General features: G+C 41.7%; 1 protein-coding gene across 1 annotated transcript in view; it reads left to right on the top strand.

Annotated features, from left to right (window-relative positions):
* The window catches only part of pou6f2 (POU class 6 homeobox 2), a 453,085-nt gene that overhangs the window by 45,354 nt on the left and 383,324 nt on the right, over positions 1 to 24,407 (top strand). Inside the window, exon 4 of the mRNA XM_078398327.1 lies at positions 6,491 to 6,665. Coding sequence (XP_078254453.1) covers positions 6,491 to 6,665 — 175 coding nt within the window. The remainder of the gene's footprint in view (positions 1 to 6,490; positions 6,666 to 24,407) is intronic.

The raw sequence follows: 24,407 nt of genomic DNA, 5'->3' as shown, positions 1-24,407 counted from the left end.
CGAAACGTCACCTATTCCTTTTCTTCAGAAGTGCTATCTGACCACCATGTTACTCCAGCTTTTTGTGTCTATCCAGGTTTGTAGGTTAATTGGCTTTTGTAAATTGTCCCTGGTGTGTAGAACAGTTCTATTGTACGGGGTGATCGCTGGTCGGTGTGGACTCGGTCAGCTGAAGGGCCTGTTTCTTGTTTTAGACTCCAAAGTCTAAAGTTTAATCAGGCCTGGAATCTGCATTGGAATCAGTTGGGTTTCAGGTTTTGTGCCAGATCTGACTGGCAATATGCCTAGTGTGATGTGGGGGATTCCAGCAAAACATGGTCCAAAACAGCTTGCATTATGTCCCTGACTCACAGTGCCTGTGTGCAATTTTAGATAACTAACCCGCAAAAACCTCTTCTCTCCCCCCCCCCCCCCTCCCTTTTTCTCCCTCTTTGCTCCCTGCACACCCAATCTGGATTCGCACCCATATTTCCCCTGGTATAATGATCACCTACATGTCTTCCTCTGACTCCACAATTCTCACCTCTTCTGTTCTTATCTCACACTTTTTGTTTTTCCATCTCTGGCCTTTGTTCTGTCAATTAAACCCTCTCACCTGTATCCACCTATCACTTGCTGGGCTTTGTCATGGTTCCACTTCTCTTCCAGCTTTCTCCCCCTCACCACAATCAATCTGTAAAAGGGTCCCAACCTGAAACGTCACCTAATCATGTTCTCCCAGGATGCTAAGTTACTTCAGCACATTGAGGTATTTTTTTTGTAAACAGTATTTCCAATTCTTTGTGCCTCTGTAAATCTGTGATATTTTAATACCTCTTTTGTTGACATTGGACAGCATAACTGATTACTGATTTTTTATTTTACTGATTAGTGAGTTCACAAAAGAATATTGAAGACATTGCGTTAACATTCCACTTCTTGGAGAGAGGAAAGAGGGATTGGTGATGTATGATGGTGCCGGATACCCAACCATGTTTGTCTAGCTCCTAATCACCATTTAGTTTAGTTTAGAGATACGGCGTGGAAACAGGACCTTCGGCCCACCGTATCGGCACCGACCAGCGATCCCCGCACATTGACACTATTCTAGACACACTAGGGACAATTTACATCTATACCCAAGCCAATTAACTTGCAAACCTGTACATCTTTGGAGTGTGGGAGGAAACCGAAGATCTTGGAGAAAACCCACGTGGTCATGGGGAGATCGGACAAACTCCGTACAGGCAGCACCCATAGTTAGGATGGAACCCGGGTTTCTGGCGATGAATGCGCTGTTAGGCAGCAACTCTACCGCTGCGCAACCGTGCCGCCCCAGAGGTGCCTATTGGAGGTGAATCGATGACAAATTTGTGCACATTTTTGGAATCCCATTTGATTTATTTGCTCATATTACATCCCCCATTGAATATTATGGAACCTAAATTGCTTATTGAAGAATATCAAACACTTCTAGGGCCTAAACCTACATGATCTCCCGGTTGCAAAACACTTTAATTCTCCCTCCCATTCCCACACTGATCTTTCTGTCCTGGGCCTCCTCCACTGGCAGAGTGAGGCCCAGTGCAAATTGGAGGAACAGCACCTCATAGTTCGCTTGGGCACCTTACACCCCAGCAGTATGATTATCGACTTTTCTAACTTCAAGTAACCCTGGCTTTCCCTCCCTCTCCATCCCTCCTCATCCTAGTTCTCTGAATAGTCTGACTGTACTCCTGATTAAATTTTATCTTTGTATGCCTCATTGTCACCTTCCCCGAGCTAACAATGATCTATTCTACATTTTCTTTGAACCAAGTCCCCTTTAATGTCTCGTTTTCATACCTTACCCTTCCATATCTCCCCCTCCCCGACTCTCAAACTGAAGAAGGGGTCTCATCCTGATTTGTCATCCATTTCTTCTATCCAGAGATGCTGCCTGTCCCGCTGAGTTACTCCAGCATTTTGTGTCTAACTTCTGGGGAGGAAGACATTCTTAAGAGTGACGTAATTGGAGAAATGGCCATCAAGTTGTTATTTTGATTTTCTTACCAATCCTCCTCATATGCCACGCTGTCAAATTAAGGCTTGTGTATTCTTGTCTTCATGCTTATCTCTACCAGGGCTTGGAGTGCAACTAGTTCTCATACACAACAAAAATGAAACTGAGTTTTGTTGTAATTTCTTCATTAGTCCCTTTGTTCATTAAAGTTTCTGTGCTTGCTTTCATGTTTGTTTTTTTGTGATTGACATGAATATCAAGAAACAGGCAGAAACAAGGTATTTGTCTTTTATATAAATAAATATGCATTGAGGCAATTATTTGAACTTTATTCTGTTGAGTCTTGAGATTGCAACTAAAACATTTGTGGATCAGCTCTGTGCACGTTTCTATGTCTTTATGTTTAGTCAGAGAATCGAGTAAAAGAACTTTACTGATTTGTAACACAATCATCTTTTCTTTTGCTTGTTTTCTTGCAACTGTGTAGCTGATGAAATACCATGTTATATAATAAATTGTTTGTTAAAAATGTTCCTAATTAATTAATGCGACCATGCAAAGTGTTTTTTTGTTCTATAACGGGAGAGTGCCTTTGTGTATTTGTCTTAAATACTGTTATGGCTTCCTTCAAATTTATTTTTTCTTGTTGTTTTATTTTATCCTCGTCAGAACGGGTAAAGATTGAAGGTGATACGAAGAACAAATCCATTGAGATAATTTTGTCACTTTCCTCATCGTCATAATCTCTCTTTAGCTTCCAACGCCTCATGACCGGCTATTGATCGGGTCAGGAGCTACAATGGGTAAACAAAAAAGGGATTGAATCAACCACTCGGGCAATAGCTTCCTGACGTGACTGGCTTCATCTTAAAGGGAACGGTGGGGGAAAAAAGACACTCTGAGAAAACAATGAAAGTATTTCCTTTGATCCAAGTAATTTTAGGCAGTTTGATGCCACATGGTGAAATATTGAAAAACACTTTGAAAAGCTTCCTTTTCAGCAGACGGCTTTAATGTTTTGAAATAGTTATTTAACAGCATTAATAAACAACAATCTTGCAGAATACAAGCAGCAAGAAGAGGTAGCTTATTAATCCATGCCGTTACTAATGCCACACTATGAAATATTTATTGAAGAACACAAGCCTGTCTGCATTGTGAACCAGATAAATACACTATGATTAGCCAGAATTTCCTCATTGTAACCTTATTTTTTGTAGCTCATTCTATCATGTGTCTAAACTTAATTATCTGCACTAGATTGTTTCAGACAGATTTACAGATCGCATACTGTGGCCCTCATTAGCGCGGTAAAGCACTCCAATTAGCTGCTGCACCCGTGCAAGTACCTAGAACTCTTAGCATGGAGGTGGTTTGCAAGCACTGTGCTTAGTTTGTTTTAGACTTCCTAATGAGCTGTCAATGGCAGAATATTTTTTTTCCTTTGCAATCTACTTAGCGAAGATTTATCGATTTGATTTTTTTTTCCTTCATAGAGAATTACTGATCCATTTTGGAAAATCAGATTTTCACACCTTCCATGAGAATGCACACAGCACAGTTCCCGTGAGGCCACCTTTGGAAGTTGACTTTGACGAGAAATCCCTTGGCAGTAGCATATAATAGAATATAGTGTCGTTGCTATTGCACATTTTGCAAGGTGGTAAAAATAAATTTGTTTCTGTACTTTATTTTTTGAAGTGATTAGAATCTAAATGTTTTATGGAGATAAGCATATCTATCATTAAATTTATTTGCTTGCAATTATGATCTTGGGTTACATTTTTTTAAACTTTATGGTAATTGACATTATTTAACTGGAGCCTTGAAATTTGCACTGTAGAATAACTTGGCAAAGACTGACTAATAATTTGCCCGGATTGGGTTGTTTTTTTTCCCGCTGTTCTCGCAAAGCAAGATTAGAGAAACAGCGTTGAAAGGACAGTGTAAAGGTATAACAGCTTCAAAATGGCGTGCTATGTACAGGTAGTGATGTGATTCAGCTGTCTTGGGCCAAGGATTGCCAATTGAACTATGCTGTGCCAGACAAATAGCTCGACTGAAAGAATATTGAGCTCAGTGGAATTAGGGGTGCAGGAGAAAATGCTGAACGCGTGAAGTGTTCTGTGCAAGAGCAGTTCCTGAATACTTTATTGCACATTTGAAGAGAGTATAGCATGGACTGTGAGTACCTAATATATACAACTACCATGACTAAACTGAAGGTCAGATTAGGTCTGATTTGAATCTTTCTCACAACACGTGGTTTACTGGCATCGAGGTGAACACTGAGGACTTTTAATTTTGATTTTTTTTTTCTTTTGTATGCATTGTTCACCAATATGTATTTGGTTAAATTTGAACCTGCTGGGTTCAGTCATTCTTTTTGGAATTCATGGACCCGTTTGAAGCTGGCTCTTTTTGAAATGTGTCGGGCCATATATTTTGCACACACATCGTCAGGAGTCCTTCTGCACTCTCCTCTGGGACAGTAATTAATATTCAGTTGTAAAACTTTTCAGTAGTCAGACTGCTTGTTGATTTTTTTTTTTGTGCAAGAGATAATGCTGCTTGCTTGGAGCTAGCTTGTAAAGCTTTCTGAAGATTATTGTGAAGGCAAACAAGATTGGACAGTGAGAAAGCTAATGTGAGCATCCAACGAAAGGCATTTGGAGCACTAAAGGTTAATTTAATGGTCTTCGATTTTGGAAAATGCCACTGCTTGGGCTCCAGCTTTTCAACGAGGCTTTCTGTGGTGAGAGATTCACATGTGCACAAAGCAGCAGAAATGGTTTTTTTATTCGTTATTTCCCGACTGCAATAAACATTAGTAGTATGATTTATGCTTGGAATTAAATTTGGGATCAATTTTATTTATCAATTAACAGTATAAAAATTGCTGTCATGTTATTTGTGGAGCCAGAGTGGCAATGAAAGATGATATCTGTGGTCTCATCCTTTCCACTTGTTTAGGATTGTCAGGATGAGGAATGTCAGCATTATGAAAGCTCAGCTATGCTCTTGGTGTGATAAAACGCTTCAGAAACAAGCTAACTCCATATGTGCAACTGCAGTTTATTTCCACTCTTTTTCCTTTTGCGCTTTGATGTCAGAAATTAATTTATTTTCAGCGTGCACGTTTAGCCCAGTCGTGCTTCCACAAGCCCGGACGTAACGCGTGTCGAAATTTGTGTTGTTTAACAACTGCATGTTAAAATCATGAATCCCTTCCAGCCTTTCCCCCGTGAGGTTTCGAACAGTCAACAGACTGTAAAGAATAAATAATAAAAAAGTATTGATTATTTTGATGATGGTGCGATTCAATTAAGTATTAATTTTGCCCTCCAGTGGACCTATCAAATTATTCAAAGGAGAGAATTTGCTGCAACACAAGCACGTGGACTGCATCGGTCTTTAAAAGAGGGAAATGTGTTTACCTCGTTGAAGACCAGCACATTGATGCACAGAGTCCAATATTTAAGTGCTGTGCAAATTAAACCCCGATGACAGTGACATTGTTTGCAGCAATATTAGTATTGACTCAAGGAGTGCATTTGATGACAGCTTAAACTATATTTATTGATTAACATTTTCATAGATTATCATGTGTCATATCAAATACAATTTTCCGAAATGAATATATTAAAAACCCACAGGCATTCATCGACCAATGTGGTGAGTGGATACAGAACACTAGTAGCACACAATGAATGCTCGTCACCCAGCTCTTCACTTAGAACCATTTAGGCATAAACTTTGCAATAAATATGTGAGGGGTAGCTCTGGGAGTTTAGTACTTCCCAGTTTTCATCAGCGAAGGTTTTCTAGAGCAGCTGTAGCCATCAAAGGTGAATGTCAGGCAGTTTAATAGCAGGCTGTTTACCCTTTCCTTTCCTGCCTTTTCCTGTCAGAAGTCAAACAATAATCACGAGACGAGAACTCTAAAAGTTAATACTTTTGTTAGATCTCCCAGAAATCATTGACTTCATCTTGTGCTAACTGGTGGAATTTATTAATTGATTGAGTTCATACAGATGACATGTAAGACAAAATCTTAGAACTGGGTTTTTATTGTAAATTAAATTTTATTTGCAGCATTTCTTAGGGTCAATGATGCGGAAGATTGCATGTACAGAGGGAAAACTTTTTTAAAATCATTTTGACTGGCTGTGACATCATCCGCAAGTGCATCTGATAATAGACGTGAACTGCACAATTATTGAAGACATAAATGGACTTATAAAACAAAATGTTGGGCAGCCTGCCTCACACTACCACGTTCTCTTTAATCAGCTTTTCATGAAAAGGAGTATTTTGACAAAGCATAGTAAAATCCTTGCATGCTAGTAGATCTTTAATAGGGCAGGGAGTAATGGAAAACTCATTGAATCTATAATAGCTCCTCACTTGACTGCAGCTAGCAATAGCAGCTGGAGCTGCCTGGGACTTAGATAAGGGGAGAGTATACGCCAAAGCTAACCTTGTTTCACTCATCATTTTCTTTCCCAGGATCCCATGATTTCTGGACAGCAACTCAGCAAACCCTTGCTGTCCCTCCGAGCTGAAATGAATGCAGAATCGAGAGATGAGGACAAGGCGACCACTTCAGACAATGAACTAAATGAGTCTCTGGTTGTGCCTGTGGAATTAAATGACAGCGAGGACACTCCCAGCAAGCTCTTCGGTGAGTTTGTTTTGAATACTCCTATTCTGTGAAAAGGATATGTCTTTCTTTCAGTTTAGTGCTGAGAGCAAGCGAACCAAATCCTACGGTATGGTTCAGTGTTTGATTTTCATTTTAGTGCAAATCAAATTCATATTAGATTCCCTCTCAAAAATCCAGTTGTTTTTATCAATACCTTCTCATCCCCCACCTCGCCCAAAATATTCAGAACCATCTGAAAATTGTTAACTTTTTTTACCAGACTTGTAAACATAAGCCAGGTATTGCCTGCATAGACTTGAGATTTGATCTTGTGATTCTTAAGGGGGAACTATCTGAGATTAACATTAACAAATTTTAGTCCATCAATTTTTACCCCAGTGACACTCTGATGCTGTATTTTGAGAGCATTATGTGCAATGTTAGAAAGCCTTTGATGCCTCTTGCACTGTCTTTCATTCTGCTATTTTTAAGCGCTTCCTAGCTTTTACTCTTTCCTCTTCTTTATGCTGGGTTTGCTATTTTAAGCAATACTGTAATGGTTTTCCCTTTTTTAAAAAAAATTGCAACATTTGTCAAACATTTTAACAGAGGTTTTGTAATTTTCCCTGTCATTTGCGAATGATTTTGAGAGTGAAACTTGATTTTTCATTACTGAGGTTCAAGTCCCTCTGTTCAAAACATGGAGTGATTGGGATGACGCGTGATTGTTGTTAGAAGTTATTAAATTAATTAATTTAATATCTTTAAACAGCAACAGAAAAATCTGTAATGGTGCACCTTGCCCTGCTTTGGTAAGTGATGTAATTGACTGAGGACGTAACTTTTATGCGCGTACAAGGATCAAGGAATTTATACAACTTTACTGTTACTTTGAACTTCTGCATGATATTGTTGAGGATTGTTGGATATAAATTTTCCGTACATTGCAAGAAAAAAGAATTTGAAAAAAAAAATCAATCTGTACTTCTGATTTTAATGTGGTCAAAACAGTTGAATTTCTATTGATGTGTTCTTGTCAGAAGTGAATAAATCTAGACTATTTAATGCTGTCAGAAACTGGAAATTTCTTTGATTAAAAACGCTGCCGTTATATGATTTGAGATTAATAATAGATCATACAGTAACCCATCAAGAGAAGTGTGTGAACATTTGAGAGCAGCCAGTTTTTTTTAAAAAACTCTCTTCACTTTGTCCATCTGATGGTCATGTTTTATTTCGATGCGTTGGTCATCGGATTTGGACTCCAATTTGTGGATGGCTTTGCCAAGCCAGAATTTAATAAGATCCATTTGATTTTTTTTTTCCAGTACTAGAAATAAGGGCTGGTGGAAACACTTCAGGAAGGCAAAGTGACAAGAGAGAGATCTGTGTAAAGTGTCATGCTGTGAAGTTAATAAATTTTTCAGTATATCCAAAGGCATGAATATCATAAGAATAGTTACAGTAGCAAACGCAGTTCAGCCCATCTGACCATCCTTAATATCCAGGATAGTTTCTGTTTAAATGACTGGTTCAGTTATATAATTTGAACTTTCAGCTTTGGACTAATAAATCCAGTGTTAGGAAACAATTGACATCTTTCACTCTGCTATTTTTAAGTGCTTCTAAGTTTTTACGCTCTGTTCCCTGGATATGTCTTAGTATTTCAAACAACAAGCTTTCTACCATCAATCCTTTTTTTTTTGCGTTGCTGGAAAAATTCCCTTTGTTTTGCTGAAAATTTCTATGTTTTGGAAAGTTACAAGGATTTTGTTGCAAATGGCTAAGTCATAAAATGTAATAGGATAATGAATTGAAATTCTAGATTTGGAATAATTATCATTGAACCAATTATACATTAAAACGTGTGATGCATTAAAAAAAAAAGACTGATACTGATGCCTAATGTAATACAGAGGCACAAAAGACTACAGATGCTGGAATATTCAGCCAAAAAATACAAACCGCTGGAGGAATTAAATGAGTCAGGCAGCATCTGTGGAAGGGAGTGGTTAATGCCGTTTCGGGTCCGGACCTTTCAAACTGGAGATAGGCCCCGCCCCAAAGTATTTTCTGTCCATTTCCTTTCACAGATGCTACCTGATCCACTGAGTTCCTCCAGTAGTTTTTTGTTTTTTTTTGGCCTAATCTTATACATCTGTTGTGTTTTTGGTATCAATAGACAATAGACAATAGGTGCAGGAGTAGGCCATTCAGCCCTTCGAGCCAGCACCGCCATTCAATGCGATCATGGCTGATCACTCTCAATCAGTACCCCGTTCCTGCCTTCTCCCCATACCCCCTCACTCCGCTATCCTTAAGAGCTCTATCCAGCTCTCTCTTGAAAGCATCCAACGAACTGGCCTCCACTGCCTTCTGAGGCAGAGAATTCCACACCTTCACCACCCTCTGACTGAAAAAGTTCTTCCTCATCTCCGTTCTAAATGGCCTACCCCTTATTCTCAAACTGTGGCCCCTTGTTCTGGACTCCCCCAACATTGGGAACATGTTATCTGCCTCTAATGTGTCCAATCCCCTAATTATCTTATATGTTTCAATAAGATCCCCCCTCATCCTTCTAAATTCCAGTGTATACAAGCCCAATCGCTCCAGCCTTTCAACATACGACAGTCCCGCCATTCCGGGAATTAATCTAGTGAACCTACGCTGCACGCCCTCCATAGCAAGAATATCCTTCCTCAAATTTGGAGACCAAAACTGCACACAGTACTCCAGGTGCGGTCTCACCAGGGCCCGGTACAACTGTAGAAGGACCTCTTTGCTCCTATACTCAACTCCTCTTGTTACGAAGGCCAACATTCCATTGGCTTTCTTCACTGCCTGCTGAACCTGCATGCTTCCTTTCATTGACTGATGCACTAGGACACCCAGATCTCGTTGAACTCCCCCTCCTCCTAACTTGACACCATTCAGATAATAATCTGCCTTTCTATTCTTACTTCCAAAGTGAATAACCTCACACTTATCTACATTAAACTGCATCTGCCATGTATCCGCCCACTCACACAACCTGTCCAGGTCACCCTGCAGCCTTATTGCATCTTCCTCACAATTCACACTACCCCCCAACTTAGTATCATCTGCAAATTTGCTAATGGTACTTTTAATCCCTTCGTCTAAGTCATTAATGTATATCGTAAATAGCTGGGGTCCCAGTACCCTATCCACATGAATTAGGTGACTGTTTCCTGTTCATAGTTCCCTGGTCTAAAAATTATATGTCAAAATGTAACTCTGGACCACGATAAACTGTTTCTATCTTTATATTATCATGCAAAGCTGAGTTTAGGATTTGGAATTATACTTTATTATCTTTAAATTAAGAAATATCGCTAAGATTGGATTGCACGGTTAGAGTGCAACTAGTAAATGTGCTAGGTATGAAAATAAAGTAACGATTTCTGTTATTTTAGAATTGACGTAACACTAAGTATTTATTTCACAGAATGCTGGAGTAACTCAGCAGGTCAGGCAGCATCTCAGGAGAGAAGGAATGGGTGATGTTTCGGGTCGAGACCCTTCTTCAGACTGAAGAAGTCTGAAGAAGGGTCTCGACCCGAAACGTCACCCATTCCTTCTCTCCTGAGATGCTGCCTGACCTGCTGAGTTACTCCAGCAGTTTGTGAAATAAATACCTTCGATTTGTACCAGCATCTGCAGTTATTTTCTAACACTAAGTATTGATAGGCTTAATTTAGCACTTCCTGACGGGAATAGATTATTGGACATTTTTGCCTTTGTCTTGCCTTTGTACAGACTCCAGGCGTGTGGATAAGCCCATTTGGCCCCAAATCTCAATTTTATCCCCTGGTACCCATCTGTTCACAACAATCCTTTCCAGCATTTTTAGTTTCGTTTAGAGATACAGCATGGAAATAGACCCTTTGCCCCACCGAGTCCATACCGACCGTCGATCAGCCATTCACACTAATTCTATCTTACCCCACTTTTGCATCCATTCCCTGTATTTTAGGGGGAATATACATAGCGGACATTTAACCTACAAGCGCACATACCTTTGGGATATGGGAGTAAACCAGAGTAGGTGAAAGAAACCCCATGCGGTCACACAGACAGCTCCCGAGGTCAGGATCGAATCTGGGTCTCTTGTGCTGTGCAGACTTAAACTGCCACACCTGTATCTAACCAACTTATGGAATCTTTTAATAATTTATTCTTTTTGCTTGAAAAATTATTTTCGACAACAAATTTAAATACCTAATTTTATGTTCATGTCAGATAAAACTTTCTCTCTGCTACATGTATATTTTGGTGAAGGAAGGTTGTATATCCAAAAAAGTTGAAGGATAGAACATTCCAGAATGTTTCAGAACTTAGAACCTTGATCCTATTCAGCCTACAGTGCCTATGTGATTCTCTGAAAGTACTGTTGAGAGGTTCTCTAATTTTTACCTAATTAATTAATTCTGAATTATTTTAAATTAATTTTAACTTTATCTTTTCGGCAATGATTTTAAATTTGTTCCCTATTATTTTCAATGCAAATTGCTCTCCCCCATTTTATTTTCAAAGCACGTGGATGGAGAAATTAAAGTTCAACAATAGCCCAAACCAGATGATAGCAAAACAATAGGCTAGTTTACAACTTTCCATTGGGATACAGGAAAATAAATTGTATAATCTGATAACTTTACTGGCAACAAAAAACATAACTGATATAAGGTTGAACCTACGAATTATTTTAACCTTTTTTGTACATATCTTCATTTTTATCCAGCAGAATAATGGGTCAATTCTAGTACTCTTGTGAAGTCATTTTCTAGGAATTTTGCAAATGTCATTAACTTAGGGTGCTTTAGGTTTGTGCAGGCTGAACAGAATGCTGTGTGTTTCCATATGTATTTTTAACAGAAGCATTGTAAAGTTGGGTATATCAGCTACTGTAAATTGCTGCAACATTCAATATCGAGTTGATAGCTAACAGCAATTTTTCACTTTTTTATCCCACCTTAGAATGAATTAATTCTTGACGGATAAATATGTTCATGAGGAAATGAGACAAAATGTGTGAGGCACTGACAACTGTTAAGGATTTAATGGATATCGCAGTGATAATGTTAGATTAGAAATAAGAAAACTTCATCTTGTATAACCTTTTTGAATTGAGGAATATCTATTCAGTAAGAATCCTGATTGTAGTAGACAATAGACCTTCGAGCCAGCACCGCCATTCAATGTGATCATGGCTGATCATTCACAATCAGTATCCCGTTCCTGCCCTCTCCCCATACCCCCTGAATCCGCTATTAAGAGCTCTATCTAACTCTCTCTTGAAAGCATCCGGAAAATTGGCCTCCACTGCCATCTGAGGCAGAGAATTCCACAGATTTACAACTCTCTGACTGAAAAAGTTTTTCTTCATCTCCGTTCTAACAAGCAAACAACATGAATTTAAATCCTGCCTGAACAATTGCATTTGAGGAAGTGACAATCAATGTGGAACACCTAATGATGACTCCTTGAAGATTTTCGAACAGGACAAACTTAAAATGAAACTCTGCTGCCTGAATTCAGGGTAGTTCCTGAAATGGATAAAACAATGATTAGAGCAGGAACGAGCTCATGTTTTGCAGCAACTCGGGTAACGGCAAATATTTTGCTACCAATACATGCTTTTATAGTGTTGGGAAGTGCAGCAGCCAAATTGTGCATGGTAAGGTGCCTACCAAGGTGTTGATGATTAGGTTAATTAGGTCATTTTGAGTGGCTAAAGATCATCGCGTATCTGAAGACGGGTCCTGACCCGAAATGTCATCCATCTATGGCTTTCAGACATACTGCCTAACCTGCGGAGTTACTCCAGCACTTTGTGTTTTATTAGCATTGAGCATCTTTTTGTACGGTTATAGCAGGATGCGGTTGAGTAATGCTGATTGAGACTTGCTGATGGGACCATTTACAGCTTCGAATTTTCACAATCGATTTGGATGGAAAAAAATCTGAATAAATCTGTAATCTAAGAAAGAGTTTAATTGAATAGAATAATTCAGCAGTTACAAAACAAAAAACACAGTTGCAAGAGAACTACCGAATCTTGTAAAATACTGTTAAAACACAGAAAACATCCCAGGGTTTGTCAAAATTCAAGCCAACATGAATCTATTTACTCATTACATTTTTGTGACCAGTGGTGAACCCAGTGACTGATTCTTTGTTATGCTGTCTGATGCAGAGAAACTAAATTAAGAAAGTTTCCAATGAACACATGGCTGCTTCTGTGTTTTTTCCCCGTTAGAACTGGAAACAACATAAATTTGCAATCTTTGATTTGATTTTCAGGGACGTGACATAGAATCAAAATTCATTTCAAAATCAAAACAGCTTCTAAAATAAACTAGTGAGATTTATTCTGAAACAGCTCATGGGGATATTTTAATAATCTGTTGAAAAATTGGTATTCAACTAAAATGTGCCAGTTTCCAACAATTCAGAGCTAATATATCTATATACTAAAACTCTTGTTTGTTTGTTTGTTTGTTCCTGAACTACAGCCAAAACGGTACACGATAGCGCGACAATTTCAGGCCCACCTTACTCACCGTCGTCCCTTTGGTGCTAATGGAAGAAGTTTCATTGAAATCGGTGTAAATTTTTTAAAGTTATTTACATTTTAAAGTTAAAATCTATCTCCTAAGGAGGGGAGGGGGGTGGAGGGAGGGCGGGGGGGTGGAGGTAGGGAGGAATGATAAGGGGGGGTTGAGGGGGACAGAGTGGGAGGAGTGGAAGGGGGAGAGGAGATAGAGGGAGGGGGAGGGGGTGGGGAAGGGGAGAGGGGGAGGGGGGGAGGAGAGGGTGCTGGACCAGTGCAGGAGAGATTTGGGCCCAACGGGTCCACTTGGTCTAGTATATATTTAAACCTTCAACCTAACTCTCGTGTGGTCAAATTATTTTGCTATCTGTGTCCTAACTTGTATCAATTCTGTTCCATATTATCCCTTTGCACAAAGACGTCAAATGCCATCTCTTTAAACAATGGCTTGATTTGAAATGACTCCTGCTTGTTCATATCCCCCCATATACTCACCGCTCTCCATTTCTGCCATCTCTTCCAGCCATGCAACACAAAGATTTCTTCAAACCTCAAATCCTGTCTTTTAAAAACTTCTACGACTTGAATTACTTCACAGTGGATGCTTGCTTCTTGCTTCTCTCACTGCAATTCCCTCCCTGAATATTTCAGTTTCACCGCGACTCTTTCCTCATTTTGAAACCCTATTGCATTGGTCCAGAAAAACCTACAGCATTGATCAACCTACGTCCTATTATTTCTTTATGTGACTCAAGGGGAGTCCAGGACAAGGGGCCACAGTTTAAGAATAAGGGGTAGGCCATTTAGAACTGAGATGAGGAAAAGCTTTTTCAGTCAGAGAGTTGTGAATCTGTGGAATTCTCTGCCTCAGAAGGCAGTGGAGGCCAATTCTCTGAATGCATTCAAGAGAGAGCTAGATAGAGCTCTTAAGGATAGCGGAGTCAGGGTGTATGGGGAGAAGGCAGGAACGGGGTACTGATTGAGAATGATCAGCCATGATCACATTGAATGGCGGTGCTAGCTCGAAGGGCCGAATGGCCTCCTCCTGCACCTATTGTCTATTGTCTATAACATCAATTCTTTGTTATCTTTCTGGAACACCGTGTGACGTCAGCAATCGGTAAAAGCGTTTCATAAAAAAATGAAAGTTGATGTAGTTGTTTATTCTTTGAATCATAACATCATTAATATGTTCTTTAGCTCTATTAGCTCTATTAGTTCTCTCTTTTGCTGCAATTAATGATTCCTTTTGGTTTTAGCTGGAAAGCCCTCAACCGTTGTGCAAAATGGTGCAGGAGATTATGAAATACCCGAGTTCTACTGCAGTGGGTTCAGTGATCAACTTTTGCCTGGGAGTTATCTAGCCAAAATATTTATGTTGTAGGGAATTTCACAGATGCCTGGCCATTTATCTATTGCAGTACTTACATCCTACCACTGGAGGACTGTAGTGAACTATGTAAAGAATATCTACCTGTAAATCAGAATCCTTCAGTAACAATTTAATTTCACTGCCTAGGTATTATGCTTTAAACAGTAATCTATTTTTGTACGTCCTAACTTCCTAAGGGGACCATTCCAAACTTGATTGTTTTCAAATTTGTCCAGCCCAGAATTATCAATGTGTGTTATGTTTGAAAATTAGTTAATTTTTTGACATCTTTTCCTCTGGATGTAGATCCACCAACTAAGCGAATCCTTTTTGCTTTTACATGAAAAGCATTGATGAACTTTATTGAACTGCTATTGATAAACCGTGTGATAAAGCTGCTCCTATCATATTGCATAGTGCATCAGTCACTGAAAGGAAGCATGCAGGTACAGCAGGCAGTAAAGAAAGCCAATGGAATGTTGGCCTTCATAACAAGAGGAGTTGAGTATAGGAGCAAAGACGTCCTTCTGCAGTTGTACAGGTAAGACCGCACCCGGAGTACTGTGTGCAGTTTTGGCCTCCAAATTTGAGGAAGGAAATTCTTGTTATTGAGGGCGTGCAGCGTAGGTTGACTAGGTTAATTCACGGATTGGCGGGACTGTCGTATGTTAAAAGACTGGAGCGACTAGGCTTGTATACACTGGAATTTAGAAGGATGAGAGGAGATCTTTTCGAAACATATAGGATTATTAAGGGTTTGGACACATTAGAGGCAGGAAATATGTTCCCAATGTTGGGGGAGTCCAGAAACAGGGGGCAAGGTTTAAGAATAAGGGGTAGGCCATTTAGAACGGAGATGAGGAAAAACTTTTTCAGTCAGAGAGTTGTAAATCTGTGGAATTCTCTGCCTCAGAAGGCAGTGGAGGCCAATTCTCTGAATGCATCCAACAGAGAGCTAGATAGAGCTCTTAAGGATAGCAGAGTCAGGGGGTATGGGGAGAAGGCAGGAATGGGGTACTGATTGAGAATGATCAGCCATGATCACATTGAATGGTGGTGCTGGCTCGAAGGGCTGAATGGCCTACTCCTGCACCTATTGTCTATTGTCTATTGTTTATATTGTTGTGTGGGGGGAGCCACATAAAATGCTCCATAAGGATAACCGGCACCCCTGTTGATCGTACAGATAATAGACACAAAATGCTGGAGGAACTCAGCGGGTCAGGCATCAACTCTGGATAGAAGGAATGGGTGACGTTTCGGCTTGAGACCCTTCTTCAGACCCGAAACGTCGCCCATTCCTTCTATCCAGAGACGTTGCCTGTCCCGCTGAGTTACTCCTGCATTCTGTGTCTACGGTGTAAACCTGCACCTGCAGTTCCTCCCTGATCATGCCGATGGCTTGTGTTTGTGAATGAGCAGGGCTACATCAAAGTCTCAAGGTAACAAACATTTGGTGGAAAACGATCATCCGGAGCAAGACCGTAATAACTTCACAGTGGATGTCAACAAACTTTAAAATTGGGGTGTAAAGAACAGATAGCTGAGCCTAGGCAAGTGTGAGGAAGTGCATTTCAGTAGTAGAATTAATTAGGCCACCTACTGCTTGGAAGATAAAAGACTAAAGGGGCTAGAGGCACAGATTAACCACCATTAAAAGTTGCAATGCAACTTCAAACATAAAGTAAAATGACAGCATTCAGGTTCATTTTGGACTAATAGAACTCCAAACAGAAGTTACATTAAATGACAACAATACAATACAATATATCTTTATTGTCATTGTACAGGGGTACAACGAGATTGGGAATGCGCCTCCCATACGATGCAATAATTAAATTAATTTAAACAACAACAACCCAACGAAACAAATTGTAACAGTTTTAAGACAGAATAAAGTGCAAGTAGGTCTGTGCCGGTTCACTGTGCAATGTGACCATCCGGCTCAGCAGGACCGGTTCATAGCAGCTATGGCCCTGGGGATGAAGCTGTTCCTGAGTCTGGAGGTGCGGGCGTAGAAGGCCTTGTATCGTCTGCCCGATGGAAGGAGTTCGAACAGACTGTTGCAGGGGTGTGAAGAGTCTTTGTGGATGCTGGTGGCTTTTCTGAGGCATCGTGTGTAGAACTATAGAATAGTGTGTAGAGTATAGAAGTTTGAGTGGACTACATTTAGATTTCTGTACATGGTTCTGCTCTCCACGTTACAGTAATTATATTGAAGCACAGTTCAAAGTCCACTCCTCGAAACTATCAATGTTAATAGTCATAAATAGACCTGGCCTTTTTATGCTATAAATTTGATTTAATTGTCTCATGGAAAGATTCCTTTTGGAAAAAGATGTTGATCTCAAACTTTGTCTGCTCTCCCTGGTGGATGGACATAATCTCGAGGTACTATTTCAGTCGACCATTGATCACATTGTATCAGTCTGAAGAAGGGTCTCGACCCGAAACTTCGCCCATTCCTTCTCTCCTGAGATGCTGCCTGACCTGCTGAGTTACTCCAGCATTTCGTGAATAAATACCATCGATTTGTACCAGCATCTGCAGTTATTTTCTTATAAGATCATCTAGTCATTGTATTTATGTTTCTGTAGCCTTGCCATGGACAACACAGCGGCCACATGTCCCACAGTGCTGCCCAAATTACTCTTCAAGTGTATTTGATCAAGTTACTCTTCACTTCCTTCCATCCAGGACATTGCACACAAATGCTGCTTGACCAAAGGCCAAAGGGCTTGGCCATTATTAAAGACTCCACCCATCTCCATCATGGACTGTTCACCCTGCTGCCCTCAGGTCAAAGGTACAGCAGCATATGGAGCAAAACAGCCAGGTTCTGCAATAGCTTCTTCCCCCGAGCCATCAGACTCCTGAACTCCCAATAATCCACCACCATTATTTTTATGTGTGAGTTACTTATTTATTTTTTAAAATCTATTTTTATTATTCGGTGTCACACTGTGAGCCAGATGCAACGGAATTTTGTTCAAATATGCACTCGTCTGGCGTATAGTTTTTGAATGACAATAAAGTTATATTCATTCATTCATTCATTTGGTTGGAATCAAAGCACATACCTGATGTGATTTAAAAAGCACGGCAAAAATGCTCATTATTTTTCTCGTAAATCCATGGCATTATGACAAATGCGTCATTGCACAGAATATATAGCACATAAGATGACTATTCTGCTTAACAAGTCCGTATTCAAGTTCATGCTGCACCTGAGAGTCCTTTTTGTTATGTATGTAGGATTTTAAAAAATGGTATTACAATACTTCTGAGCAAATAAACACAGATGGAGCGATCAACAAAACATCCTTTATTGAAGGCACAGGTTCACATAAGTAGCAGCGTTGGGCACAATAATGTATCAAAGCCACACTGCATGGAACATTCGTTACTTCAAATTACACCATCCATCACACTTGCCTAACACTTGTCTGCAAAGCCTCCTCCTAAACAGCATGCCGACTTAGCCTTTTCTTCATTTCTCAACTCTCTTTGCCTTAATTGTCCGGTGTGATTCCAAATTCCTCATCCTGACCAATCATTGGCCAAAGAAGTATTTTTTTAATTTTCCTTTTTGATTCATTGGAGCCCATCCTATATTGATTATATTGGTATTCAATCCTGGGGGGAAGGAGAGGTGAGCCAGCGTCTGCCACTTATTCTGCCTTAAGTTTTATTTTCCTTTTCGCCGACCAAAAATTGAAGCTAATCGTGTGGTAGTCATTCTGATAAGGCAAAGCACAAAGTTTGCAAGCGGAAGAACAACAAGAAAAGAGATGGAAATAATAACACAGATCCTATAGTCTTGAATCAGAAAGTTGGTGTCAGATCTATTCCAGAAAATATACCATCTTCTATATACAAACTCTCGTTTGTTGGTTCCTGAACTACAGCCAAAACTGTACACGATAGCGCGACAATTTTAGGCCCACCTTACTCACCGTCGTCCCTTTGGTGCTAACGGAAGAGGTTTCATTAACATCCGTGTTATATTTTAAAAGTTATTCACATTTTAAAGTTTAAATCTATCTCCTCGGGAGGGAGGGGGTGGGAGGGAGGGAGGGAGGGGGTGGAGGATGGAGGGAGGGGGACGAGGGAGGATAAGGGGGGCTGAAGGGGATGGAGTGGGGAGGAAGGGAGGGGGGGAGGGGGGAGGGGGGGAGGAGAGGGTGCTGCACCAATGCAGGAGAGGTTTGGGCCCAACGGGTCCACTTGGTCTAGTCAACATATAAATAACCTGCAGCCAGGTTATTTATTTATAAATAATTGCAAACCCAGGCAGCTTTGGCCTGACTGGTCATTCATTTAATGTGGTGACCAGACAGTGGTTCTGGTCAGTACATTGGCCAGACACAACTGCAGGAGTCTGAAGCTCTTGATAAAAAAAAGCTATTTTGTCCTACATTTGTTCTGTTCATTTTTAGGATGTGCATGTTATCATATATCATATCATATATATACAGCGCGGAAACAGGCCTTTTCGGCCCACCAAGTCCACGCCGCCCAGCGATCCCCGCACATTAACACTATCCTACACCCACTAGGGACAATTTTTACATTTACCCAGCCAATTAACCTACATACCTGCTGAGCAAAGGCACAATACCCCTGGCTGCCCTTCAACAGATGGTGCTTAGTTTCTTTATTGAAACTTTGTCGTCTGATGACTGTACTTTCCCAGTTTGTTTGGCCAGTTCCACCATTTAGACCATTTTTTAAATTAAATCAAAAATATTTATTCAAATATTAAAATAATATATACACAATACACTAAAACCAAAACAGAACCCACCACCAGAATACTATACAAACAAATATACCAATTGAAACTATTATACAATTATATTACAATCCCCATCCAGGATACATCCAATCCCTCGCAGTCCCGGAGATCCTCAAGGGGTGCCCGTGGACAGCGCGCAGTGCCTCTCCAACACCTCCCAGACCATTTAGACCCTTTGGTGGTGAAGGCATGGCTATATATTTCCAAGTCAGAATGTTGTATTACTTGGAAGGAAACCTGAGGTGACAATGTTCTTGTCCTCCTTAGTGATTTAGAGAGCAGTTAGAGAGGCTTGGTGAGTTGAAGTTTGTATGTACATCGAATGTACATGTACATTGAAGTTTTATTTACATCGGCGAAACCAAGCGCAGGCTCGGCGATCGCTTCGCTGAACACCTGCGCTCGGTCCGCATTGACAATAGACAATAGACAATGGACAATAGGTGCAGGAGTAGGCCATTCAGCCCTTCGAGCCAGCACCGCCATTCAATGCGATCATGGCTGATCACTCTCAATCAGTATCCCGTTCCTGCCTTCTCCCCATACCCCCTAACTCCGCTATCCTTAAGAGCTCTATCCAGCTCTCTCTTGAAAGCATCCAACGAACTGACCTCCACTGCCTTCTGAGGCAGAGAATTCCACACCTTCACCACCCTCTGACTGAAAAAGTTCTTCCTCATCTCCGTTCTAAATGGCCTACCCCTTATTCTTAAACTGTGGCCCCTTGTTCTGGACTCCCCCAACATTGGGAACATGTTATCTGCCTCTAATGTGTCCAATCCCCTAATTATCTTATATGTTTCAATAAGATCCCCCCTCATCCTTCTAAATTCCAGTGTATACTGATCTCCCGGCACTTCAACTCCCCCTCCCACTCCCAGTCTGACCTTTCTGTCATGGGCCTCCTCCAGTGCCATAGTGAGGCCCACCGGAAATTGGAGGAACAGCACCTCATATTTTGCCTGGGCAGCTTGCAGCCCAGTGGTATGAACATTGACTTCTCCAACTTTAGATAGTTCCTCTGTCCCTCCCGTCCCCTCCTCCTTCCCAGATCTCCCTCTATCTTCCTGTCTCCACCTATATCCTTCCTTTGTCCCGCCCCCCTGACATCAGTCTGAAGAAGGGTCTCGACCCGAAACGTCACCCATTCCTTCTCTCCAGAGATGCTGCCTGACCTGCTGAGTTACTCCAGCATTTTGTGAATAAATACCTTCGATTTGTACCAACATCTGCAGTTATTTTCTTATACATGAAGTTTGTACGTAGTGCGTACGGCAACCATGTGGTTGCATGAAGATTTAGGTTGGCGGATGAGATGTACTCAAGCAAGAATGATTGATACTGAGCCTTTTTACTGCTATTGGTACCATGGCCTATATATTATAGAAGGTGAAAGGACGTGGGGGAGTCATGGGGTAAATCTCTATCCTGCTCTTGTAAATAGAGTTTTTTTATGGTTGATGCTGTTAAATTTCTGGGTTTTGATGGCCTCCGGATATTGATGTTGACGGATTTGACCATGCTAAATAGGACGGCACGGTGGCGCAGCGGTAGAGTTGCTGCCTTACAGAACTTGCAGCGCTGGAGACTCGGGTTCGATCCCAACTACGGGTGCTGTCTGTACGGAGTTTGTACGTTCTCCCTGTGATCGTGTGGGTTTTCTCCGAGATCTTCGGTTTCCTCCCACATTCCAAAGACGTACAGGTATGTAGGTTAATTGGCTTGGTATAAATGCAAAATGTTTATTTTTTATTTTTTTTAGAGATACAGCGCAGAAACAGGCCCTTCGGCCCACCGGGTCCGCGCCGCCCAGCGATCCCCGCACACACTAACACTATCCTACACCCACTAGGGACAATTTTTACATTTGCCCAGCCAATTAACCTACATACCTGCACGTCTTTGGTGTGTGGGAGGAAACCGAAGATCTCGGAGAAAACCCACGCAGGCCACGGGGAGAACGTACAAACTCCGTACAGACGGCGCCCGTAGTCAGGATCGAACCTGAGTCTCCGGCGCTGCATTCGCTGTAAGGCGGCAACTCTACCGCTGCGCCACCGCTACCGCTGCGCCACCGTGCGGCCCTCAATGTGTGTCTAGTGTGTGTAGTGTTGTCTCTAGTGTGTGTAGGAGTGTGTTAATGTACGGGGATCGCTGGTCAGTGCGGACTCGGTGGGCTCTAAACTAAACTAAACTAAACTAAAGCTAAAGCTAAAGATGATTATTTAGGTGGTATTTTGATTCTCCCTGGTTGGAGATGGTTGCCGCCTGGCAATAGGGTGGCATTAATATTAATTGCCTTTTAACAGCCCACACTTGAATATTGTTTAGATCTTACTGCATGCAAGCATGGGCTGTTTTAGTTTCTGTGAAATCACAAATGGTATAGTCGTCAGTGAATATTCCTACTTCCAATCTTATGGAAGAAAGGACATTGATGAAACAACTGATTAGACCTAGGCCATGAGGAACCTAAAAGTGATATCATGCAGCAGAGAAGATTAACCTTCGACAGATTCTTGATTAGTATCGGTATCAGGGGTTATAGGGAGAAGGCAGGAGAAAGGGGTTGAGAGGGAATATAACATCTATATACTAAAACTCTCGTTTGTTTGTTTGTTCCTGAACTCCAGCCGAAACAGTACCCAATAGCGCGACAATTTTAGGCCCACCTTACTCACCGTTGTCGTTTTGGTGCTAATGAGGGGGGGAGGGGAGAGGGTGATGGGAGGGGGAGGGGGGGAGAGGGGAGTGGGGAGAGGGGGGGGAGAGGAGGGGTGGAGAGGGGGGAAGGGGAGGTGGGGAGGGGGGAGGGGGGAGGATAGGGAAGGGAGAGGGGGGAGGGGGGAGGGGGGAGGGGAGAGGAGAGGAGAGGGTGCTGCACCAATGCAGGAGAGGTTTGGGCCCAATGGGTCCACTTGGTCTAGTTTAACATAACATGCTCCCATGACATATGAACATGAACCTGCAAGAACACAACCATATTCCTTTGTCCAAGGTATGCAACCAGCCAATTTTTTTTACCAAGGATCATGGATGTAACTTGGTCAAACGCTGATGTCAAAGGCAGTCACTTTCATCTCGCCCCAGTAATTCAGCTTTTTCTGCCCTTGTTTCGACCAAGGCTCCACTGAGAACCAGAGTTTAATTGAGGAGGTTATTGTAGAATAGGTGCCACTTGATAGCATTGTCAGTGACATTTTCCAACACTTTACTGATGATTGAGAGGAAATTAGCGGTAATTTGTGGGATCCGATCTGTTCTGGTTTTTGTGGGCAAGGTGGACCGGGACAATTTTGGACATTGCTGGGTAAATGCTGTTGTGTAACTGTACAGGAGCAGTTTACCCGGAGGCACGACCTGTTTTGGAGCAGTTATAGAGTTATCAAGCTTTTGAGATGCTGGAATCTAGAGTGAATCTAGGTGGCACGGTGGCGCAGTGGTAGAGTTGCTGCCTTACAGCGAATGCAGCGCCGGAGACTCAGGTTCGGTCCTGACCACGGGCGCCGTCTGTACGGAGTTTGTACATTCTCCCCGTGACCTGCGTGGGTTTTATCCGAGATCTTCGGTTTCCTCCCACACTCCAAAGACGTACAGGTATGTAGGTTAATTGACTGGGTAAATGTAAAAATTGTCCCTAGTGTGTGTAGGATAGTGTTAATGTGCGGGGATCGCTGGGCGGCGCTGACCCGGTGGACTGAAGGGCCTGTTTCCGCGCTGTATATCTAAATCTAAATCTGAAACACAAAGTGCTGTTGTAGCTCAGCGGGTCAGGCAGCATATCCAGAGGGCATGGAATTGGCAACATTTCTGGTAGGGACTTTAGAGACCACTCCCTCCGCAACTCCTTGCTTCACTCATCCCTTCCACAGGCCTCCTCTTCCTTCCTTGGCACTTTCACCTGCATCCGCAGGAGATGTAACACCTGGCCCGACACCTTCTCCTTCACTTCCAATCCCTTCCAGGCGTTACATCTGTGGATGCAGGTGAATGTAGTTGATGAGGTTCGAGGAGGTGCACGTGAGCCTCTGTCTCTCCTGGAACGGCTGGATGGAATCCATAATGGCATGTTGGCCTTCATCACGAGAGGAGATTTGAGTATAGGAGTAAAGGGTTTCTTCGACAGTTGTATAGGGCCCTGGTAAGACCAAATCTGGACTATTGTGCACAGTTTTAGTCTCCTAATGTGAGGAAGGACATCCTTGTAATTGAGGCAGTGCAGCGTAGGTTCACGAGATTGATCCCTGGGATGGCGTGACTGTCATGTGAGGAAAGATTGAAAAGACTAGGCTTGTATTCACTGGAGTTTAGAAGGATGAGAGGGGATCTTATAGAGATATGTAAATTTATAAAAGGACTGGACATGCTAGATGCAGGAAAAATGTTCCCAATGTTGGGGGAGTCCAGAACCAGGGGCCACAGTCTTAGAATAAAGGGGAAGCCATTTAAAATTGAGATGAGGAAGAACTTTTTCACCCAGAGAGTTGTAAATTTGTGGAATTCTCTGCCACAGAGGGCAGTGGAGGCCAAATCACTTGATGAATTTATGAGAGAGTTAGATAGAGCTCTAGGGGCTAGTGGAATCAAGGGATATGGAGAGAAGTTGGGCACAGGTTACTGATTGTGGATGATCAGCCATGATCACAATCGAAGGGCCGAATGGCCTCCTGCACCTACTTTCTATGTTTCTACGTGAGACGGAGGCTCCTCTGACCTCATCTACTACATTCAGTTCTTCTGATATGTTAATAGACAATAGACAATAGGTGCAGGAGGAGGCCATTCGGCCCTTTGAGCCAGCACCGTCATTCAATGTGATCATGGCTGATCATTCTCAATCAGTACCCCGTTCCTGCCTTCTCAGTTTAATGTGATAGACACATCACAATGAATGACATTGACATTCCCTCTCTTGCAAGTAGTGAAGACACTTGCACCACACTTGTCGTCTTCGATATCAGGTTTCATGATTTCATCATTGGTCTCACGATTGGCGTGCTATGTAAAGATGCTCTGGTTGCCTTCAGGATCGTGAGCAGG

The sequence above is a fragment of the Rhinoraja longicauda genome, chromosome 4 (genome assembly GCF_053455715.1).
Source record: "Rhinoraja longicauda isolate Sanriku21f chromosome 4, sRhiLon1.1, whole genome shotgun sequence".
Taxonomy (NCBI): domain Eukaryota; kingdom Metazoa; phylum Chordata; class Chondrichthyes; order Rajiformes; family Arhynchobatidae; genus Rhinoraja; species Rhinoraja longicauda.
Note: the sequence above shows the minus strand (reverse complement) of the source record. Positions and strands in the feature narration are given on the sequence as shown.